This window comes from Liolophura sinensis, chromosome 13 (assembly GCF_032854445.1).
Source record: "Liolophura sinensis isolate JHLJ2023 chromosome 13, CUHK_Ljap_v2, whole genome shotgun sequence".
Classification (NCBI taxonomy): domain Eukaryota; kingdom Metazoa; phylum Mollusca; class Polyplacophora; order Chitonida; family Chitonidae; genus Liolophura; species Liolophura sinensis.
The window spans coordinates 26,114,739-26,136,000 of NC_088307.1; the positions used below are offsets into that span (position 1 = coordinate 26,114,739).

Genomic DNA, 21,262 nt, shown 5'->3' on the forward strand with positions numbered 1-21,262 from the left:
TCTACCATAAAACCCACCTACCATAAGGCCCACCTACCATAAACCCCACCTATCATAAAAGCCCATATATCATAAAGCTCACCTACCATAAAACCCACCTACCATAAAGCTCACCTCTCATAAAACCCACCTACCATAAATCTCACCTACCATAAAACCCACCTACCATAAAGCTCACCTACCATAAAACCCACCTACCATAAAGCTCACCTACCATAAAACCCACCTACTATAAGGCCCACCTACCATAAACTTCACCCACCATAAAGCTCACCTACCATAAAGCCCACCTACCATAAAGCTCACCTACCATAAACCCCACCTACCATAAGGCTCACCTACCATAAAACCCGCCTACCATAAGGCCCATCTACCATAAAACCCGCCTACCATAAGGCCCACCTACCATACAACCCGCCTACCATAAGGCCCACCTACCATAAACCCTACCTACCATAAAGCTCACCTACCATAAAACCCTCCTACCATAAGGCCCACCTACCATAAACCCCACCTACCATAAAGCTCTAATACCATGAATCCCACCTACCATAAAGCTCACCTACCATAAAGCCCACCTGTCACAAATTGAACAATTGACTGCATATAATTCAGTGAAACTATCTATAAAAATAAACAAACATATTTCTACTAATTTTTTTGACTGGCCTTGTTGCTGATGCTTATTGCATTTTTATGCGGTCTTTTCCTTTAAGACGTCTTTTCAACATGCCATTTACTTCTGATCACCGAGAGCCTTGCATGTGTCCTTACAGGTAAAGTAGCTGGAGAGCTGCTGTTTGAGTTCACCATCATTTGGGGAAGAATTCTTCCCAAGATTACGCGTTCTACCTCCTATGTACGAGCTTGGGTACGAGCATGCGCACAATTGTTTGAGGAAGAAATGAAGTGCATATATTACATGCACAAGTCTTAGGACAAGCATGCAGATAAACTTCATAGAAATATTCACAATCTTTAGGTGTCAAAGTATACAGATAACTAATAATAATAATTATAATTAATATAATAATTAATAATTATATTGTTAATGTGCAAGAAATAATTGATAGTTCTTGACCAGTCGGTGAGATTAGACATGCCTGACAAACTCATTGTCGTTGAAAGGCAAAAATCAAAAGCGCTCTCTCTCTTTGTCCCCTGCTGACGTCACCGACGATAACTGGACATTATCGGGTTTCTTTTCCGTGTCTGGACTCGGTTCTTCTGTTTTGTATTCGTTTTCTTTCACACGTCTTTGATCTCGCTTAAGTACAAGCATGGTAACGAGAAACATGGCAGACCCTCCTACATACATTCCGGAATATAAGATATAAAGGGCATCTGAAAAACAGAATACGATTGTATGTATTTATTTTATTTATTTGTTTGTTTGTTGTTTGAAGATTTTTCAGTTATACGATGGTAGTTTTATCGGCGGAGGAAACCAGAGTGTCCAATACTAACCATCGACCTTTGGTAAGTCACTGACTATATTTTCTACGTGACGTGACTATAACTTATGCACCAGTGGACGTAACGAACGTTAGACCGCACAAAAGGGTCACAACAAGCGTCGTCGTTAGTCAGAGACGAGAGATGTTGAATTCACAAAGTCTCTGTCTAAGGCCGGCTTTGGAAGAAGAATAAAATTATGTGCTTATATTTGTTAATCAAACGGTTGATTTGACTGTTTCACTTATTAAGATGCATTTAGTATTGAAACAATAGACATATCACACTTTGTGGCTAATGATCCTTGTAAAATGAGACCATTTCTTCCAAACCCGATGGCTGTATGGGCTGCGACTGTATTACTGGAGGTTTCACCAGGGCCGTCTAGACGGTCAGAGGACGAAGGGTACTGATCCCAAATGGGTATAAACGTGTTTCTACCCCAACTCATATCTTTTCTTGTTGACAGATCTGTTGGTGGTAAGGTCTTTACATGTAGGATAGTATATCTGATTCGAATAATGAGAGCTGGGAACAAGAAATTCCTGCCGAGAACCGGGCTTGAAGTTTGGTTTGTCAAGTCTTATCAAATCATGGAACAGGATAGTGGAGATCCTTAATGTTTTGTCTGTGTCTACACGTCACTGTCCTTTTATGGAAGTGTTATTCTTCCATTTCTTACCTTTGAGAGACTCATTTTTGGTGTAGCCGAGGTCGACAAATGACTGCTGCAATGGGGGCACGGCCAAGGGTACTGTCCCACCGATGTTCGTGATGATGAACAGATAGACTGCCACTGCGCCGGTCCGGATGGAAGTGGGCACGAGCTCAACGAGTACAGCCAAAGTCACGCCAACCCACATCTCGCCTGAACGAGAAAATACGAGAGAATAAATGTAGTTGAACTCCAGAGCAAATGTAGTCAAGAACTACGAAAAATTATGTTCTTGTCTTAAACGGTCACAATCGCTTCTCTGTCCTCAGAATATGCCTATTTATATACAGATAGTCAAAGAAATCTTAACGCACTCACATAATGAATTTGGAAGAAACCGACAACAATCGGGAATTTAGTGCAATCTGCAACAGAGGAATTTCTCCTGTATCACTGAAGATAAGTTATACCGTCCCATATGATCTGTCAGAAACAGTAGGCAACCATTTTTGACAACGCGTACTATAACATGGGCGTCAAAAAAGATTTCTCAAAAAGTTATTTAAAGCAGACGATCGATGAAAAGAATTAAAGAGCTGGGTGTTAATGTACTTACAAAGTTAATGTCAAGAAAAGTTGTCTAAAAAGTCATTTGGTACAGTAGAACTACTTCTATATTAGCGACAAAAGAGTTCGATCTCCAAAACACCCCTGTAGGAAATAGTTGTCTTTTATGTGGAGTAACCTGAAGTTTAACTAAACCACCATGAGATGTAGTTCTGTGATGACAACGTGTTCACACTTTTGTTAATTAAATAGAATCTTATATCTTTTTCTTTATGTAACTTATGTTTGTTACAATTCGAACAGTATAAATTTGCTCTGAGATCGTTTCCCAGCTTGGCTTTCACATTAAGCACCTTGAAAAGTCACATTCACTGACTTGGATTTTGGCCTTGTCGTCTGCACTGTCCTCAAAGTGTAAAGAAACTGTACATGACAAAAACAGATTTTCCATTATCTCAAAGTAATCCTGAGTTCATACATTAAAAATAAATCCGTTAATTTTAACAGAATCTCAGTGATGCTAGAATTTATTCTGCTATTGCAACAGATTATTCTGTGAAATGTAATACACATGTTCTTTAATTGAACGGAAAGGTTCTTATACTAACAGGATATTATGTTGAATTTAACACAGTGTTATGTTATAATAACAGAATCTCTGTTCAAATTAACAAATTAATTTTTTGAGTGTATCTTTCCTCTGTGCAGGACTAATAAAGATCATAGGCCCTGGTTACACTAATGCCTCTGACTCATCTCCTCGGACAGCATCCGAGGATCACATCCGCCATTTCATGATGATTCTGTTTTTTTTAAATATTCACGAATAGTTAAGTCAGCCCTACTGTAGGACTGAAGGTTTTTGTAGCGGGCAGATTTGACATATTGAGGACAACACACTGGAAAAGACCGAATTAGAGATCAGAGAATGGAAGAGTCCACATCTGTATTTCTGAAAGACAAGCTGGGTAGAATGAATCTATTCGTCGAAAGAGACATTCGTATACCAGCCGTCAAGGACGTTTCAGGTCAATAATCGCAAGGCCAATTCCCAAAACGACGCGTAACACAAACCACAGGGAGTAAGAAAGTATACAAAGCACAATTATAGGAGGGAATCATGCAGAGAGAAACAGTCAGCAGTTTTCAGTGATAAAACACATCCCAGAACTGATGAGAGTAAACACACATGTGATTACAAGTCTTGTTTACCTATGATATATGTGGGTATCTGGCAGATGTAACCCCAAGGGGCGCTAAACAGCAAGGTACCAGCGGCAAACGGAGCTGCCAACAGCTGCAGAATATAGGATAGAATTTTTACATTTTAGTCCAAATGCGGATTATTGATTGATACATTGCTATATTTTTTTCTCTTCATGCACTGCAAAACTTCAATCGGTAGTTGGAAAGACTAGGTTGATGGTTTTATTAGTCAATGAGCACCTTTCTTGAATGTTCTTTTTTAAGAGGTATGGCCACAGACGTGCATTACATCACGTCTTTGAAAGGAAGCGTAACCTATTCGTACATTGCTTTATACTTGAATGAAATGAACCATCACTTATCGGCCGAACTCTGCCCGGTTTTCTCCCACCATAAATGCTGGCTACCATCGTATAAGTGAAATGTTCTTGAGTACGGCGTAAGACATCAAGCAAATACACAAGAAAGCTCAAAATAAGAGCTGTCCAAAACATAGCTAGTGGTTTACAATGAACTTAAACAGTTTAGCTGAACGCTCCAGATAAAATTCACTTGATTGTACCGTGGATATTTATTCACCACAATATAAGCAAGCGTTTTTCATTTTAAATCAGTCAGTGCAAGAGTTACCATGCTTTCATTCGCTGTATGAAGTGTTCACGACTACATCATTGCACAGTACAAGATATAAACTGTCAAAAAGCTGAACAAGTGCAATCTAGCCCGGCTACATGCAACACTGGAGATTAAGTAGAGTTCAATAACACTAGAATACCTGGAATATGTAAACTGGCCCTGTCTTCAAACCTAGGTAATTTGTTTTAAACATTTACTGAAAAGTACATAGTAAGCCACAGGCTTCTAAAGTGTAGTATACCAGTATAAATGCACGTATACTTGGTTACATGCAGGTATAATAATATACTAGGTTGCAGAAATTAGAATATGTAAGACAATGAAAACATTTGCAGGAGGTAATGAAACAAATTACATGTATAAATTTTAAATAATTGAAGATTTCAAACTATATGGATTTTAGTGTATTCACCATTAAGTCATGCATAAGTAATAAAATAGAAGTTATAACTGTGGTTATAGTTATAACTATTGTTTTAATTATTGGCCGTCTTTTCCCGTCTTTGTTCAGGATGATTCAGAAGTTCATAAGTTGTAGACACGTCATATACATACTTGACATGTTAATTTTGATACAATGCAACATACATATAAACACGTATTTTCGAGCAGATTTACATAAGCATACAGGCACATCCGAATATACTCATACACCGGACCAGCTCAACTATCACCCTGCTAGATAATTCAATATCCTATTCGTAATCAATGTGTCAAAGGTGTATTATTAAAGGTTTCCTGTTTTAGTATTGTATATTCGTGCAGCTGGATTAATCGACACTGTGCACACTTCTGGTTAAAGACAAACAAAACACTAAAATCAAGTATATATCAGATGAAAGAACAAATGTAACGGTGTTCTTAATATTACTGTCTAAAGTGACGTAACATTCCCTTTCTCCCCTGAAATATAGTTCGTTTCCGTTCCACGAATTCAACCAGTTGAAAAAAAAAATGTTTCAAAAATCGAACATTGAACTGCACTCTCCTGGGCAGTGTTTAATGGTCTCCCACCTACATATATTTCATGTTTATGGTTTAGTTACCTTTTAAGAATCATTTGATTTATTTTGATTTACTTGGTTGATGTTTTACGCTATACGCTTTCACTTTTACCGCGACGGACAGCATTATATGGTGTGAGAATACCGGACAGAGAAGAATCCTTTGACAATACCTGGCTGAGAACCAGAACGATCACTCTGGCGTAAAGACCCCTGCGCTGGACGATCCTGTCCGAGATGAAGCCCCCGAGGACAACTCCGATGCTGCCGCCCACGAGTGGGATCCAGGACATGAAGGTGCCGATCTGTTCGGCAGTCTGGCCGGTCGATGAGAAGAAAGGCTGGGTGTTGTAAGCCCACACATAACCAGCTGTCGAAGAACGACATGGGCGGATGCCACTAAATTAACTTCTTACTATCCATTCTGTAAGGCGGTCTGGAAGTCAGAGATTGCGTGATCTCCTTAGCCACACGCGGTTTAAGAAAGTTATCCCCCCCCCCATATTACAGCATAGGAAAATGCTTTTTTTAATTCCCGTTGGTGTATTTATTGAATATGCATAATTTTCAACTTTCCAGATAGTATGATTATTTCTATAGAGCCCTCCAACTTCCAGATCGTCTTACAGAATGGCTTAAAACGTGGTTTAGGGATACAGAATCGACGCTGATTGAGGAGATAGGATTTTCTGGGTTAACATCTGTACCTTGGCCTGAATAACTTGTTCATACTTTAAATCTTAGCTTAGATAACGCATAACCTGTATATCAGCAACAATTCCGCATCCTTTAAGGATCGTTTAATTGGTATCCCACGACGAAAATGGGTTCTCGTCAGATTATCGTGCTGCTCCATGATTTACATGCGTTGAAACAGTTGTCTTATGTATGAGGTTATTGATTAAAGCTTAAAATTTCATTTTAATTTCTTATTGTTTGAAAAACATCGTTTTAAAATATGATACTCAAACGACCACATAATGCTGTTTCCTTGTACAGAAAACTTAAGTTATAGAATCGAGAGTTAGGCGTCCAAAGCACCTACCAAAACTGTGGTTGAAGAATCTGTCTTCATGGAAATTGTTACATCATTCCCGTTAATTTAAAAGTGTTAAAAACGGATTTAATCATTATCCAACTGAAGAAAAAACATTAGACTGAGTCTTTTTAAGAAATGGTTTAAACAGATGACCAAGATGCACTGGAAATTTTAATAATAACCACGTGGCACAAATGTCATGTGAATTTTCTGTTCCCTCGAGTCCTAATTTCGTCTGCATGTTAGCTTACAGGTACAGAAAACATAAAACTTATACACATTTCAGAAGCAAGAGTTTGAAAGCTTAGCGACATATACCGTCTTCCGTAATTTTTTATTTTTATTTTTCGTCAACGAGAAAAATATATTTGAAAATTAATTTTTCTACGATTGGTATTTGGGACCACCTCGGGGTATATATTGTCTTTGTATGATAGTGTTCGAAATGAGGATGTAAGGTATGTTTAATAAAATATATATTTCTTCTAGAATTGGGCCTTGTCAGTTAGGGAATGTTAGCAATCCTACTCATATTTTTAATATATTCATAAATATTTTCATATTGCAGATTAAAGTCACATGTTTTGATATGAGCAACCAATTTATAGTTAAATAAAATAATTAGAAAGCCATTAGAACATTGTAATGCACGGACGATATATACCACGAGATGGCCCTAAATGCCCAACACACAAAAAATACTGTCAAATACCCTTTTCTCCTGAAATCAAAACGAAATATTAAAAATCATGTTTGCAAATAAATTTTCATTTGATATTTGCATCATGTTCATGTTTTCTCTACTTAAATGCAAAAATGTACTTTCATAATCTTAGTTGTTCGAACTTCTATTTAATTTCATTATACCTTAATGCAAAATTTTAGTTTTCTCTATGACATCTGGTTTATGAAAGCCTTTTTTTGGATTTTTCTTCTTTGAACAACAGTATATAACCAAACCGTCTCGATACTTGATTGGTCATATCACTAGGTGACAACACATATATCTCTTTTCCATGTGCACACGTACCTGCATTTCGCACAGACCCTGCAAAACATAGCAGCAACAGGGATGGGCTGCAAAAAGGCTTCAAGATCGTGCCGAGTCTTTTTAACACGTTCTTTCTCGACCCACTTTTTTCCTTTTCTGACTTAGTTTTTCTCTCTGGTTCTTTCACAGCCAATAATATCACGATACCCAAAACGAGGCCAGGAATACCGGAAATGAAGAACGACCATCGCCATCCCTGTAACCAATTAAATATACAAGGCTATGACATGGACAATAATACCAATGGCTGAGTTGTTCGAAAGAGTATTATTTAATACAGGCATTAAATCATATTTTGAATTTCAGCCAAACTCAGCAGCCAATGCAATTGTCCAAATTTAATAAAAACTAGCAACAGTTTTATTTCATATTTAACAATTTACAATTATTTTGGGGCTAAGTACAAAACTGAAGACTTGGTTAAAAGTTAAATATGGTATTAAGAATGAAAACAGTTTGAACAACCAGGCCCTGGTGCCTGTAGGAATGTGTGTAATTTGTTATTGACACAACACTTTTTTCACAAAATGTAAAAATGCTTAAATGTATAAATAAAACCCTAACTGAGGTAAAATTTACACGAGGCCGTATTCCCATATTCACATACCCATGTATAAACCGAATGAAAATTAATAAGTGGTTTGTTACATACGCAGTATTAACCAGGAAAGCGACTTCGACAGAAATGGAACGGCATCATTTTATTTAAAAAAAAACATAGTGGCGAACAACTGCGTTACACTGACATTTTACGTACATGTCAGTGTGTTAGTTTGACCGTGGAGGTCACATTCAATGACACCATTCTACTGATCACTTGCCAGGTGTATAACACGGTTAGCACACAACAACTGATCACCTCCCAGGTGTATAACACATTTAGCATAGAACAGTTGATCACTTGCCAGGTGTATAACACGGTTAGCACACAACAACTGATCACCTCCCAGGTGTATAACACATTTAGCATAGAACAGTTGATCACTTGCCAGGTGTATAACAAAGTAAGCACAGAACATTTGATCACTTGCCAGGTGTATGACACGGCTAGCATAGAATAGTTGATCACTTGTCAGGTGTATAATACAGTTAGCATAGAACAGTTGATCACTTGCCAGGTGTATAACACAGTTAGCATAGCACTGTTGATCATTTACCAGGTGTATAACACAGTTAGCATAGAACTGTTGATCACTTGCCAGGTGTATAACACACTTAGAAGAGAACAGTTGATCACTTGCGAGGTGTATAGCACAGTTAGCACAGAACAGTTTATCACTTGATAAGTGTATAACACAGTTAGCACAGAACAATTGATCACTTACTAGGTGTATAACACAGTTAGCGCAGAACAACTGATCACGTACGTATATATATATATATATATATATATATATATATATATATATATATATATATATATATATATATATATATATATATATATATATATATATATATATATACTCTTTTGTTCCTGGAGCATGGCGGAAACATATCGAAACAGGCCGTATAGTAAATATTAGACCTATGCACCTATTCTTTTTTTTTCGTGACATGCAAGTATATGGTAACATCAGAAACATGTCCGAATTCAGTTGGTCTGTTTAGACGGAAAGTCAACATATCCATTTCGACACTCAAATGGATGCTCTAGGTTACATGACATATACAAGCTTCATCGCGAAACTTTCTCGTTGTACACTATGCTAAAAGGAAACTGCCCTCTTATCATGTAAGACGCATGTCCGCGTGCTAATGTTATCATTTTGAAAAAAAATTCACCTTCACACGAACACTGTCTCACAAAGGTTGTAAAATCTGTGTGCCATTTGCTGTGTACTTAAATCACATGTACTTTCTGGCTCGCTGTGAACTGTGGGACATATGCAATTAAAAGGATCGACTCCACATAAGTCCCTTACATGACTGTATGTATACGGTTTGTTGGAATAAAAAGGTGAGCGTGCAAAGTACAAATGCCATGGCATATTGGATCAATAAAAGAACCTGTTTGTGGAGAAACTCAAATTATCCTTCTCACATGCACTGAATACATAAGAGACAACCTTGCGACCGCGCTTTCAGGCGAGGTCATTATGAAGACGGAAGTACTGTGAGACCGGTTTGCCAAAGGTTCGGGGCAGTGGGACTGGCTATGCTCTCACCTGTCTACTGCGCTTTCCGAGAGTCTTCTGGGGCAGTTATAGCGTCACAGATCTTTGCATATGCTGGTAATATCAATATACAGCACAGACTGAATGCATACGTAGGCTCGGTTAAACAAGTGATGATAAGAGATATTGTGCTGGAAGAAACCACTAAAGCATTTTTGTAATATTTAAGTGATTGTCGGGTTCCAGTAATATGGGCATGTATGTATGTCACACGTGGCAAAATTCGTCAGTGACTTGCCAAAGGTCGGTGGAGCACTCCAGCTTGAAACTAACCGTCATTGTGAAAAGTGAAAAACTCTTGGCATGACGTCAAACAAGAATCAAATAAATGAATGAAATAGAGTAAAAGTTTGTAAGTCACTGGACCAATTAAAGGGCCGTGAATTTCTCTGGGCATTTCCCTGCTTCACAGCCAACATGGGAGACATGGGATTTTGCGAAATAGGGTAACAAATTACGAAATATCCTGCCGTTGTCACTTCTGTGTTTGATGTGTGTGTAGTCGTCAGTTATAAGATCTAATATCGGAAGATAAACCCTCCGCATTCATTCCATATGTGTCTAAAAATTATTCGATGCATTATTATGTTGGAATTAATGCTTGGTTGCATAGACTTCAAAATAAATAATAATCAAAAGGTGCGACTCTTCTTCAAGGAAAAGCTGTTACCAAAATCTTATACCTTTGATCGCGGAATGTGTTGGCTCTAGCAAAATTTCCGTGAATACATTCCTTTTCCTAACACTGGGGCACCTTTTTCGGCCTAATGGCGAGTCGAAGTAAAACTGAATTGACTATAGTTCTCTTGCAATGGATGTGTGATACCAGTTTGCCCACAGCACGCCTTCCCAAGGGTAGGAATGAACAATAGACAGCACGGCTTGGATCCCAATTGTTATAATCAGTAATGGTAACCTGTTCAGTTTTTTTATTCCATTGAGATAATCCTGTATCATAAAACATAATAGTCTTCTTAATATATTTATCCGACATGTATTTATACACCGTGCTGGCATGTCATCTTGACGAACGGGATTCTTATCTCAACTGGAATTAATAGGCCATAATTTTTCTTCCAAGGTAACCCACAAAAAAGAAAGACGATGGCAAGGAGAAGCCCGGAATGTCATGACCCTTTCCACTGGTAATTGCCAAACTACCTGACCAAAAGCCGCAGTCGAAGGAGCAACGGCTGGATTCTATCCTTCGACCTCATTATTCCCGCGCAAATCTCAGTCGGATTCTGAACGCTTCAGTTAAATGAACCACCGACGTAGGAATCATGAAATACAACCTCTTGTCAATTTACTTCATATGGCGTTTTAATGTAATATAAATATGTAAATAGTAGCAAATTACAAGGATCTGGTTGAACCAACGTCACTCTTTGTCTTAGGCTGGGGATTTCTAGAGTTACACGCCCTCTCTGTTCGTGGGTCCTTTGGGTACAATGGACGGCCGGCGACATTGGTTTGGCCGTTTGCGCCGTGTATTTTTTTAACCTTTTCAAGAGAAAAAAAACTTGTTGGCTGATGAATGGAAGAGGAATAATAAAACTAAATTGTTGCCGTGTACTCAGAGGTGACATTTTCCCAGTTTGTTTTTATTACAAACCCACTTATATCATGTACAATCGTAGATGCTTTTGCCCTCTGTTTGTGTTCGCTATTACTGTTTTCCTTACCTGGTTGTTTATGTTAGCGGCTGTGATGAAATTGCCCACAGCGTACGATAGACTGTACCCCATATAAATTCCCCAGTTGTACAAGCCCAAGGCCGAACCTCGCGTGGATTCGCTGAAGTAATCAGAAATCAGTGACGTTGCAAAAGGTGTGCAGCCAGCTTCCCTGGGAAACAAAACATGATTTATTACTTATTAAAGCAAAATGATACAACACTAAGAAAATCACTAAGAAAAAACGTAATCCCCCACCCAAACCCCCCAAAAAACGAAAAGAAAACCAAAATATGCTACATCTTGAAATCGTGATATCCAAGCATCTTGGATATCTTGAACATTTACTGCACGAGATTAATTGTTTTACACCTGAACAGATATTTTGGTCAAATTAAACAGGTACCGGTACGCGTAAGTTAAGCTGCAAATTATTGGAACTCAACTAACGGAAAGACCTGTTACATGGCTCCCAGAAAAGAGTGTAACAGTGTTTAAGTTTCTTGGTAAATCCTGGTTTCACACACAATACCGATTTTTGTTGTTACTCATTATACTCCATAGACCTATAAGGACTGTTTTTTCCGGACTTGTGACTCAAACATCCGCTCTGATATAAAAGTATCCACTATTTGGGAAGTTATAACACGGAACGTTTGTACTTTTGAACAATGCAGGTATTCTGCGAAAGCATCCTGTTCATAAGCTATACCCGGCTTGGGCAAACTTGCCAGTAATCAAAATAATAATACTATTGATTACGTCTGAGGGTTAAGATTGCTCAACATGCTGTATTGTTGTATTTAACACACAATAACATTAAAACAATGCAAAGGGGATCAGGCTACGAGAATGCTTAGTTTAGGCCTCGGAGATACTTAGTCTAGGCCTCGGGGGATGCTTAGTCCACCAGCAGAAGTTTTACGATCAGAAGACCAACGATAAAGGCCAAGTCTTTTTACATGCAGTAAATAAACTTCTTAGTACCACTGTGACATAAAATAAACAGTTTTGCCTCCGTAGTCGAGACCGGCCCCGATAGCACAGTTGGTTGGGCATCCGCTTCGAGAACGGTAGCTCCAGGGTTAATCCTGGGTCAAGTCACGCATATGACCTTAAATGAGGAAGTTGTAACTTCCTCCCTTGACGTTCAGCCTGAAGGGGATAGTGCCACGACTGGTTGACCCGTATCGATATAATGGCTCGGGCGCCTTACTTGCCTTCGGTAAGGCGTCTCAGTGAAGCAGCACTAGATAAAATAGTAGCTGGAAATCCGCCCTGCAACAAGGAGGCACATTACATGCGCTCTAAGGATTCCTTCGTCGTCATATGACTGAAAACTTGTTAAGTACGACGTTAAACCCCAAGAACTCACTCACTCCGTAGTCGAGATGGTCAGCGCTGTGCAATGGCCCAGGAACATCTCACCAATGTGGCCGCTGTCAGTTCTAACCCGGTTACTGCTTTCTGCTCGGTTTCCATCCTCCATAATATTGGTCACCGTCGTATAAGTGAAATATTCTTGAATGTGGCGTAAAACACCGATGAAATAATAAACAAACAAATAACAAAAAACAAACAATGTTTTTTTTTTTCTTTATAATATGTATCTATTACCCGGAACTACACCAGAACATTAATATAATAATATGGACCGTGCCCCTTGCACACTAAAAGTCAGTGTGTCACCACTACGATTTTTTGAGCTGGACGTGAAATTATAGCATATTGTCACCTTGGTAACCTCCAGCGGAGGGTGGGAGGGAGGCGGGTAATAACACCGGGCAAAAAGCTTTTATTTCTGTTCAAAACTGGGCACCACTGATATATTTTAACTAGGTGCAAAATAGCAGCGCAGAATAGTGCACCAAGAGCATAAAATGTCTGTGTGGCAGTATTAGCCAATCAGTGCCCCTTCACTCTTCAGTTCGGCTGCAAATCATAGACGAAATGCGCACGTGTAACATTTAGCCCAAGAACGGAACTCAACCCTGAGTCACGTGACACTAGCATACGACTGCTTAGAAAAAGTACAGGAACTGCATTATACTAGATCTTAGATATTTTGTGTGGGGTCATCAAAGGGAAGAACTGTCCACTCTGATTTTTTGTCAAGCCCAGTTTCACAAAGATGTCGTGCATGTACGTCAATCACACGTATAGGACGATGGTACGGTAACAGTAACATCCAAAATTTCGTACGACAAATGTGCGATAAAAAAAACGCCGTTTTGAGAGAAAATGGGCCCAGACATCTTGGTAGCAAATCTTCTGTGGTTATTAATATGTGTTTGGAATATGTGTAATTTGATACTGTGAGGTGATCGCGTAGAATGTAGATGGCTTATGTACCTACCCTATATGTCTGGTAGATCTATACAATCTTAAGACAATTTCGTCAACTGAACAGATCCGAAGTTACCAGAAAACGGTAAAAAGGCAATCTAGAATAGGGTAACTAGCTGTGTCTAACATGTAGAACTGATGTACAGATATGTACATAAGACAAGTGGTCGTCAACGAAAGTAAGGCTGTGCAAACGGCATCACGAGCACCATCGATCTTGCATTTTCAAAATGGCCAATTCGTGATGCGCCGAAAAATTCCATGGCCAAGGCCGGGGTTGAACCCTTACCTGACGATTAAGAATATGGCAATGTGGACGACCAGCTTACCCCATTCCTAGTCCGAAACGAAGGATGACCAGCTGCCAGTAGGAGTTGATGAAGCCAGTCAGTAGAGTCATGAGTGACCAGAACATCAAGCAAATGGCTAGAAGGAGCTTTCTGTTGAACACATCTGCAGCAAATGCGATGAAGATGCCGGTGAACGTGTAAATGGCGGTGAAGGCAGGTCCAGCCACGATTTGGTACTCGAAACCTTGACCGTCATAATCCCATTTGCACACCTGGAGACTTGTGTTTATGCTTAACGTAGACACACAGCTGCAAAGAGAATTGATTTATTTTATTTGTATTTATATCATTGAGGTTTCACACTTTGCACAGAATATTTCATCAAGCTGAGCAGAGCCCAAAGGAAACCCCTGACTATCAGCAGGTTGTAGCCAGACCTTCCCATGTACGCCAGGAGATGAAGCCATCATGGTAAAGGAAGCAGTTCACAAAACACTAAAGCAAGGTTGACTGGCTAATTTAATTTGCAAGTGTTATTATCGACGGTTGATGGGGCGCACAAACAGTGGTCAAGGGAAACAACTCAGGATGGACACACGGCTAAAGGGAATTTGAAAACGCGATGAACTGGCATGGTCCATAGGTATCTATGGACTTACTGAAAGTCACTCTTGGGATGATTTGATGGACAACGAAAACCGGACCTATCTCAAAGGAAAACAAACAAGGTCAGTTTAATACATATTACAAAAGACAACAGTATATAGAGTAAAACCAGTGCGACGACGACAATGTCATGGTTGGCAAATTGTCTATGAAACCCAGTCTCTTGTCAGTTTACCTCGGTTAATGTTCTATTCTAATTGTTTACGTAAATGCTTAAAAGGCAGCAATATATGCATCCCCTAGAAACAAGGGTGGAGTGGGACATTTACTTAAATTGTTGTTTAAACTGGTGCACCGTCAATAATCCGCCGGCCTTAGAAAAGCTACCGACGAATTTTCACCCTTGCTCGTGGCGAAGAGGTGAGTGCCATCTTGGTGGAAGACAAGTGATTTTCAATGAACTTCATGTGACACGACATAAACTATCCGCCGAAGGTTTGTGAAGGCGGGATATTTTTGGATTATTTCACCTCCGAGATTGGGATCGGACCAACACTTTCTCTCCACTGAAACAACTGTTTTAACCACTAAGCTACAATAAACTCCTCCATTAAAACAGGATTTGCTGATATTTATCAAGTTTCTTTTAGTGTTATTCCAGGCAATATCGTGGACAGGGCATCCTACATGTATAATATAATTAAAACGTACATCATAGAGAGTAAGACCAGAGGAGCGAGGACAGTGTTATTGACGTACAGCACAGAGAGTAAAACCCGAGCAGCGAGGATAGTGTGATAGACGTACAGCATAGAGAGTAAAACCAGAGGAGCGAGGACAGTGTTATTGACGTACAGCACAGAGAGTAAAACCCGAGCAGCGAGGATAGTGTGATAGACGTACAGCATAGAGAGTAAAACCAGAGGAGCGAGGACAGTGTTATTGACGTACAGAACAGAGAGTAAAACCCGAGCAGCGAGGATAGTGTGATAGACGTACAGCATAGAGAGTAAAACCAGAGGAGCGAGGACAGTGTTATTGACGTACAGAACAGAGAGTAAGACCAGAGCAGCGAGGACCGTGTAAAAGAGTGCAAATGGTCAGACGTAACCTATGAAATATGGCCTCTTGTCGACAATTTACTTCAGTTAGGGTTTTATTCTAACCGTTCATTTAAATGCATAAATAGCAGCAAATTACACGCCCTCTACCACCATGACTTAAGCAGAATTGGGTTTTAAAAATGCAGTGATGTTAAATGCAATTTATTTGACGTCACTGGACTACAATTACTGAAACTGCTGTGCTGTCATTTAACATACAGCTTCAATAAAACAACAGCCAACATGTGTCCGGATTATGCAGGAATGCATTAAATTAAAGATGCACAGCAAGAAGACAGAATTCGAGAGGAAGTCATCATATCCCAAAGAGCATGGTGTTCACCCAATAAGAGTAAATATTTAAGTTCGGAGAGAGTTAAGGATTTCAACTTTTTTTCTATTAATATGTATGACATCCCTCTAGAACATGCCCTGTGTCTTTCCGGCATCATTTAAAAATGTTGACTGCTTTCCTTTGCCTGATTCCATGGAAATTTTGCACTTTTTTGGTTATTGACTTGAAACCTCCATATTGCTGGTTTACGACTGTCTTTTTCGAAGCATAGATTAACATTGCTTGTTTATTTATTTGTTTGATTAGTGTTTTACGCCGTACTCAAGATTATTTCACTTATATGATGGTGGCTAGTATTAAAATGGGTGGAATCTGCGCAGAGCCTGGCGCAAACTCACGACCATCCACAGGTTGCTGGCAGGCCTTACCACAGATGGTGACATTATGGACACAAGGGTATAGATATATAGGAAAAGGGACATGGCTCCTTAGCAGGGTACGCAACTCACAACAGCTCCAACTGACTGCTAACAACATTTTTTTCGACTATCAGATCACGGATCAAGGAGGGCGATAAAGCTTACGTCCTGGGCTTGGTATCAGGAATCTTTTGTTTGACCTCAGGTCGTACCAGTTGACCTCGGGGGCAAAAATTATCCTCCGTCCCTATGGGACGCAGTACGGATATAAGTGTCAAGTCCGACATTCCTATACCACCCGTAGTCCGTAAAGGGCGTTCCAAGTCGATAATCGCAAGATCCATTTCCAGGCCTAGGTGTGAATTATTCATTCACATATAGCTTAATCCCTTTCTTTGTAGAAATAGACTTAAATTTTTGGGTTAGCGCGCTAACGAAAACGTTTCTGACCAATGCGATATCTCTGAGTTCAAGTCTAGCTCATACTGACTGCCTCTCTGGTTGTTCGTGGGAAACGTGCGGATGGTCGTGGATTTTCCCCGGGCTTTGGCCGCCGTCATAAAAGTGACATGTTCTTGAGTAAAACTTCAAGGACATATACAAATAAAAATAATTGAAGAGGAAAAGCATAGCATAACAAGTATAGTATAATAACTCATGAAACATTTTTTCGTGCATTTTTAAAAATTTACTGCTTAGTGTGCTGTAAATCATGACAAAACACTAACAATCATTGAGAGGCAATATTAATGCGGACAATCCATCATATACAACCGTATTATAGGTGTCTTACGCAGCTCCAATTTTCTCCGTTAATAACCAAAACTATTTTCCTTTAAAGGTACGACTGATGTGTCGGTAACTTTGAATTTAAAAGCTTTCTTTGCGCCGAGATAGCTCTTGATCTCGAAAGTCAAGTACCGACCCATCCTAGTTTTGCAGCTATTTAGTTCACAGGCACGTTGTTCTCCAGGGCATTGACTGCAGTAGTAACAATATCAACCAAGAACTGGGAAACATGGGCATTTCATACCTAAATGTCTAACCACTGGCTTACGTGTACTTATCTAGTCGGTCATTATAGGTTGGAATTCCTATCACGTCTTCTGTTTGATAATCCTGAACACTATGCATCACTGACGAAAACCTGTTTGCACTTAAACGTTTTAATTCATCATTAACTGATTTGTCGCCAGCTTCATAACTGTGTTTAGTTCCGCTTAACGTGGGACCAGGGACTGCACACTAGTAATTATCGTAACTGAATTAGATCACCACTTTGGCTATAAAAAACCGTTTTAATCAAAGCGCAACTCGGCTACATATTTTGATTATACAAGCGTGGTACACAATTTCTATACTGATTTCAGTCATTTGCCTGGAACATTCGATGCATCTTTGCACATTCTCTTTGCATAATTTCGTCCTGATTTCGTACTTTATATACTCTATTCGTACCTTGGTGGTTTATTATGCAAATGTCGTTTCGGAATTGGCCTTGTCACTATTGACCAGGAACGTCCACGTTGGTTGACGGCTGGAAAACGAATGTTTGTTTTGAAGCATAGATTCCAAGTTTGTACCTTGAAAGCCTAAATAATTTCCTGAAGGTTTATGTCACGATCAAACAGTCAGATTGTCAGATTGAAATCTGAACATTGTAAAACCTAGACAGCCTAGACAACAATAATTAATGCGACTATTTTAAACATCTTCCAGTTAAAGAGTTGTTTGCTCGCTGGCATACAGGCCCAAGTGTTATCATCCTGGATTTCAGCGTATTGAACTGTTTTATGTCGAACAGTTATTTATAAACAGAGCAAAACACAACTATTGACACTCTTTTTGTGACACGTCCGGTTTATCAACACCATAATGACATTTGGCCTCGTCTGTACATCGGAGATCTATAGGTCAAGGGTCAGGGAGTTTGCAAGATAAATAGACTAGGTAAATAGTTTACGTATAATGTTGTGGATACGAAGACAAAGGTGAATTTCGGGAACTGCAGGGGCCAGTTATATATACTGATATTCAGCAGAAGCGAAAATTTAAGACTTTGAGCATTAATGTTTCACGAACTGAAAGTTTAGTTTCAAAAAATTTCTTAAGTATTTCTAGCTTAACACCGGTGGCACCAAAATAAACGTTGTATAAATTGCATTTTAAATTCTGACTAAATTTAAAAACTGGCTGTGCAAACGATGACTACATCCAGCAGGTCAAAGATATAACAGTTTTTAAGCTAAGTAATAGTCTCGACATATAATAGGTTTGCATAAAGGATGAGAGTGGAATTTTATATTCATGTATTTTGTGTCATGGGTCAAAGTTTCCAAATAACTCATACTTTAACTCATACGGTCTTGGGTTCATGTGCATGGCATCGCGCGTTCAAATCTAGGACCCAGTGGCGTCGGTATTAGTGGTTGTGTTCGGAGTTGCCATTTTTTGTTTTTGTGATTACTGAGATGTTTACCGGGTTTTTGGCCAACGACACTTTAACGTGAACCCACTGAACACCACCACTAGTATAAGTGAAATATTCTCCAGAAGGACCTAGTCTACAGGAACATGTAAAAATAAAGTAAACGTGTATGTTACAGGATAAGTCCATCATGATCTGACCAGTTTCCTCAAGTGCTGGGGCGCCCGTGCCCAAGTAGTTATTGTGGTAGCGCAGCACAATGGTTTAAGGGCCTTGATCCAATGTGATAATTGAGTTCAAATTCAGATTACCTTGACCCTTCTCCAACCCAACGTGGGAAGGTTTTGACAACAACCTGCGGACGGTCGTGTATTTTCCTCGGGCTCAGCCCGGATTCCTTCCAGCATCTTGCAGGTGAAGTATTCCTGGGCATACGGTATACAACACCACATAATCAATAAATAGATAACTCCTACACAGATGTTTTCAATATTTGATTAATAGACCTACTGACCTTGTTTCGTTTTTGGCGTTACATTTTACTTCCCCGACTTCAACGTCTGTGAACGACGTGTTGACCATGCAGTCATGGTCACCGAAGTGCACATCCTGAGCCATAGGCTTGACCGTTATGGCCAGCATGTACCGGTCAAGCTGGTTTAACAAATAAGCCAACAACAGCAACACCAAGACAAATACGCTGTACGGTCGAACGTCTTTCACGTCACAGCATCCCATTTTAGCGTCGTGTGGCAAATTGCTGAAGGTTAAAGCTAGACCCGAATCCTCCTATATACCAATGTGTGCTTAGAAAAGAAATGATAACAAAATATGTTTATGCAATGGCATGAACATTTATCATATTTCCAATGATGCATACTGTTAATTAATTAATTAATTTATTTATTTCATTGATGTTTTACCCCGTACTCAAGAATATTTCACTTATACGACGGCGGCTAGCATTATGGTAGGTGGAAATCGGGCAGAGCCCGGGAGAAACCCACGACCATCCGCAGGTTGCTGTCAGACCTTCCCATGTACGGCCGGAGAGGAAGCCAGCATGAGCTGGACTTGAACTCACACCGGCCGCATTGGTGAGAGACTCCTGTGTAATTGCGTTGCCCTAGCGCGCTAACAAACTGAGTCACGGAGGCCCCTGATGCATACTGTTAGCAGGGCATCAACTGAAATGTATTTCCTTCTCAAAAATAGCATATATGGGTGTGCACAATGTTTAACTGACTAATTTATAGTTTCATTTTTTTTAATCCATAATATATTTCGGAACTGGTTAGAATGCTAAAAATCATGGATTATTTCTTGCTGTTGTGAATATACATGTACATACAACCATACCTACATATACATATATGTACTTGGAAAACAAATTTGTTCATAATGTATTTGAAAATACATATAATACAGTATCGTATTTATTGTCTTCATCTTATACATTGTCACCATTACCAGCTCACTGACAGTATGCATTGCCATTAGTGTAAAGCTACAGTTAAACCTTAGATTCTGTAAACGTCTGGAAGAAATTTCTTTTTTTGTTATACCTTAATCTTTTTGTTGTAGCGTTCAGATGAAAACTGGACAATTTCCCAAAGCCTTAACAGTAGAGAAACACTATACATCGGAAGTAAAACATGATTCTGCAAAGTTGTACGTTCTTTACATACAGGTAACTCAAGCAGGATATGTATGTATATCAGTTTTACCCGGTGTTAACAAGGAGATAAATATAATGATTTACCTTTCATTAATATTGTTGACGAGAGACGTTCACCTGAAAGAAGAGCACAAAACCTTTTTACGCATAACTGTTCTGTCCACAAAAATCGTCAGCAGTGTCCAAATAGAAACTCACACTCGAATGAAAACTTTGAGTCAGAGTCAAAAATGTGACAGCCGTCAATAGGTCACGTGAGTGTGGGCACATGCCTGAGATACCCGGCTGAACAGAGCATGGTAAGAGCTTGATCGCACTGCGCACAGTGTGAACTCACGAAGTGTCCAGGACATCTTGATCTCTGGAAAGGAGATAACGCTGACTGATCTTAATCACCCCGCGTGAAAACAAAGTGCTGAGGAAATTCTTCAGAGAAAGCAGAACACGTTTTCATAAAAAGACAAAATAAAATGCACAAAATGTTTATTTGCGCATCAGGCATTTGTTAGAATTTTTTCAAGACATTTTTTCAATTATACGTTTAAATTACAACTATTAGGCCAGAAATCCGTATGCTTTTACACGCAGGGAATCTGTAGCAGAGGTGCGTAATCTGCCGGATGTTTCCGCT

The 21,262-nt window shown here is 39.3% G+C and overlaps 1 protein-coding gene across 1 annotated transcript; it reads right to left on the reverse strand.

Moving 5' to 3' along the window:
• Nucleotides 1-1,048: 1,048 nt before the first annotated feature.
• On the reverse strand, nt 1,049-20,810 carry LOC135480691 (MFS-type efflux pump MSMEG_3705-like). Its single transcript, XM_064760593.1, has 9 exons — nt 20,716-20,810; nt 19,468-19,759; nt 14,142-14,411; nt 11,476-11,638; nt 7,593-7,809; nt 5,697-5,893; nt 3,890-3,974; nt 2,138-2,323; nt 1,049-1,344 (listed from the first exon to the last, which is right to left on the reverse strand). Exons 2-9 carry the CDS (start codon nt 19,689-19,691, stop codon nt 1,136-1,138), a joined length of 1,551 nt encoding a protein of 516 aa, XP_064616663.1. The 5' UTR covers nt 19,692-19,759; nt 20,716-20,810; the 3' UTR covers nt 1,049-1,135.
• Between the last annotated feature and the right edge of the window lie 452 nt (nt 20,811-21,262).

Bases quoted from the DNA above. Each gene is read 5' to 3' on its own strand.
- LOC135480691 (XM_064760593.1), bottom strand. From the start codon at position 19,691: ATGGGATGCTGTGACGTGAAAGACGTTCGACCGTACAGCGTATTTGTC. The intron at 2,324-3,889 runs GTAAACAAGACT...TTTCTCGTTCAG, and splicing joins GATACCCACATATATCATAG to GCGAGATGTGGGTTGGCGTG. The intron at 1,345-2,137 runs GTAAGAAATGGA...TCTGTTTTTCAG, and splicing joins CAAAAATGAGTCTCTCAAAG to ATGCCCTTTATATCTTATAT.